Source organism: Engraulis encrasicolus, chromosome 4, assembly GCF_034702125.1.
Source record: "Engraulis encrasicolus isolate BLACKSEA-1 chromosome 4, IST_EnEncr_1.0, whole genome shotgun sequence".
Taxonomy (NCBI): domain Eukaryota; kingdom Metazoa; phylum Chordata; class Actinopteri; order Clupeiformes; family Engraulidae; genus Engraulis; species Engraulis encrasicolus.
This window is the reverse complement of record NC_085860.1, coordinates 1,350,001-1,352,352: the sequence shown is the minus strand read 5'-3', so window position 1 is coordinate 1,352,352 and position 2,352 is coordinate 1,350,001. Positions and strand designations below refer to the sequence as shown.

General features: G+C 51.6%; 1 protein-coding gene across 2 annotated transcripts in view; it reads left to right on the top strand.

Annotated features, from left to right (window-relative positions):
* The first annotated feature begins 349 nt into the window (after positions 1-349).
* Positions 350-2,352, top strand: part of dgkzb (diacylglycerol kinase, zeta b) — a 73,377-nt gene continuing 71,374 nt past the window's right edge. For both annotated transcript variants that reach the window (XM_063196448.1, XM_063196447.1), the window contains exon 1: positions 350-825. In XM_063196448.1, coding sequence (XP_063052518.1) covers positions 602-825 — 224 coding nt within the window. In that variant the 5' untranslated portion in view covers positions 350-601. The remainder of the gene's footprint in view (positions 826-2,352) is intronic.

The window sequence follows — 2,352 nt, the reverse complement described above, 5'->3', positions numbered from 1 at the left end:
TGGAGCAGTGAGTGTACGCACGGCGGAGTAGGAGTGTTTACGAGAGGGCTCGGCGCGCGCGTGTGTGTGTGTTCGTGTGTCTGTGTGTGCGTATGTGTGCATGTGTGTGTGTGTGTGTTTGTGTGTTGAATGTTCAAGGCAAGCTCTACTAGTCTGCAGATGTTGTCTCTCAGTGGAAGTTTTAGTGTTAGTTAGAGTGTGAGGGAGAAGTAGTCCAACTGGTGTGTAAGCTTGGTGTGTTTGTGTATGTGAGAAACAGAGGGAGAGAGTAAGGAGCACGAGAGAGAGAGAGAGAGAGAGAGAGAGAGAGAGAGAGAGAGAGAGAGAGAGAGAGAGAGAGAGAGAGAGAGAGAGAGGGAGAGGGGGGACATTGGCAGGGGGTGTTTTTGTAGAGGCTGGTGTCTGGGTCTGGTAGAGGGGGTGTCTGCTATGGATGTGTGCCCCTGTGTGTGGAACTGTGTAAGCCGGACAGGAGCCCTTGTGTGAGCTGCCGGCGGGAGTCTGCTCTCCGAAAAGGAGGGGGGCAGGGGGCAGGAGGCGGAGGGGAGAATCACTGCTGGTGGTGGTGGTGGTGGTGGTGGTGGGCCGGTGGGCAGTGGGCATGTCTGAGGCCGAAGAGTGTGTGTCGGGCGGCCTGGACAGGTCCGGAGCGGAGGACCCTGGCGTGCCGGACGGCGCAGCGGACTCGGGAAGTTGCGACTCGGCCTCCTCCAGCTGCTCCGACCCGTCCCAGGTACCGGCACCGACGCCCGCCAGCGACACCGGCGGAACCAGCGGGGGCCAGTCGCGCGGCTTCAACGCTCTGCGCCTGTTTGGACGCGGCAAGTGAGTTAAACTGTTCTGTCACGACAATGGCAACTCTAACCTCGTGTGTGTGTGTGTGTGTGTGTGTGTGTGTGTGTGTGTGTGTGTGTGTGTGTGTGTGTGTGTGTGTGTGTGTGTGTGTGTGTGTGTGTGTGTGTGTGTGTGTGTGTGTGTGTGTGTGTGTGTGTGTGTGTGTGTGTGTGTGTGTGTGCGTGCGTGTGTGTGTGTGTGTTGGTTCTACATCTGGGATCAAGCATGTGTGATATCGTGTCGGGTGCACATTTACATAGAATACACAGTATCTTATACTATTCACCTAATCTGCTTTGCCTGCCTCCTACACCTACTACTTGTGTGTGTGTGTGTGTGTGTGTGTGTTTGTGTGTGTGTTTGTGTGTGTGTGTGTGTGTGTGTGCACGTGTGTGCGTGTGTGTGTGTGTGTGTGTATATGAGTGTGCTGTATGTGTGTGTGTCTGTGTCTGGTGTATGAGTGTAGGTGTGTGTATGTGTGTGTGTGCGTACAAGCGATCATGCCTGCACACCGCATGTGTGCAAGTGTGTGTACCTGTCGTCTATTTGCCCTGTGGAGTGTATTTCCTCACCTATATGGTCGCGTTTCACGTCTTCATCTCGCGATTCTATTGGTTGGGCGTCTCTGGGCGACTCCTGAAATAGGCCTCTTTGATGGATCTCTGCAGAAATTAATTAAAAGCTATAATTGTAGGGCCTGTGGGAGCATCCACCCACCCCCCCCCCTCACCTCCCCCACCATGCCACCCCCTCCCCCTCTCTCCCACTGATATGACCATGTCAACTTGCTGCTTCCTGCCTGCTCCAGTGTTCCAAACCCAGAAACGACACTCAAGCTCAGAATGTTTTAGCACACCTGTAAGATTTCACCTGTCATTGGTGTTCTGTTCCATCTGATCTCCTGTACTACAGCCTTTTTCTGTCGCGAGTGATTCATCCAGGGGGTATTCCAAGAAAATTGTCTCAGTAGGAAACCAGGTTAAGATGACCTTGAGGTAGTGGTATATCATCTAATAGATACTATCACCTCTTAGATGATAGGTATATAATCTAAAGGAGCCCTGCAGGCTATCTTGCCATGGTGTAATGGTTAGGCAATTGAACTGTAGATCACATGGTTGCACGTCCAATCCCCACCCTTACCAATCCTTCGCTCCATGGCTGACGTTCCCATGAGCAAGGCACCTGACCTCACCTGACCCCACAGTGCTCTAGGGGCTGTAACCAATACCCTGTAAATAACTGTTAGTCGCTTTGGACAAAAGCGGCAGCTAAATGTAATGTGATGTAATCTATTACTAGGTTGACCACTTCCTGTCACTCTCAACATTTTTAATTAACTTCAATCATTGTACGTATTGCAGCCAACAGCCGTAACTAACTTGCCTGGTAGTACAGTACAAGTGAGATAGTCTGGAGGCTACTGATGCAATTTCTCATAGGAAAGGTGTGGTTTACGATTGCCCACAAACGTTTATTGGGCGCTACGAATGCATCATTTGGCATATGGGTTGGAGA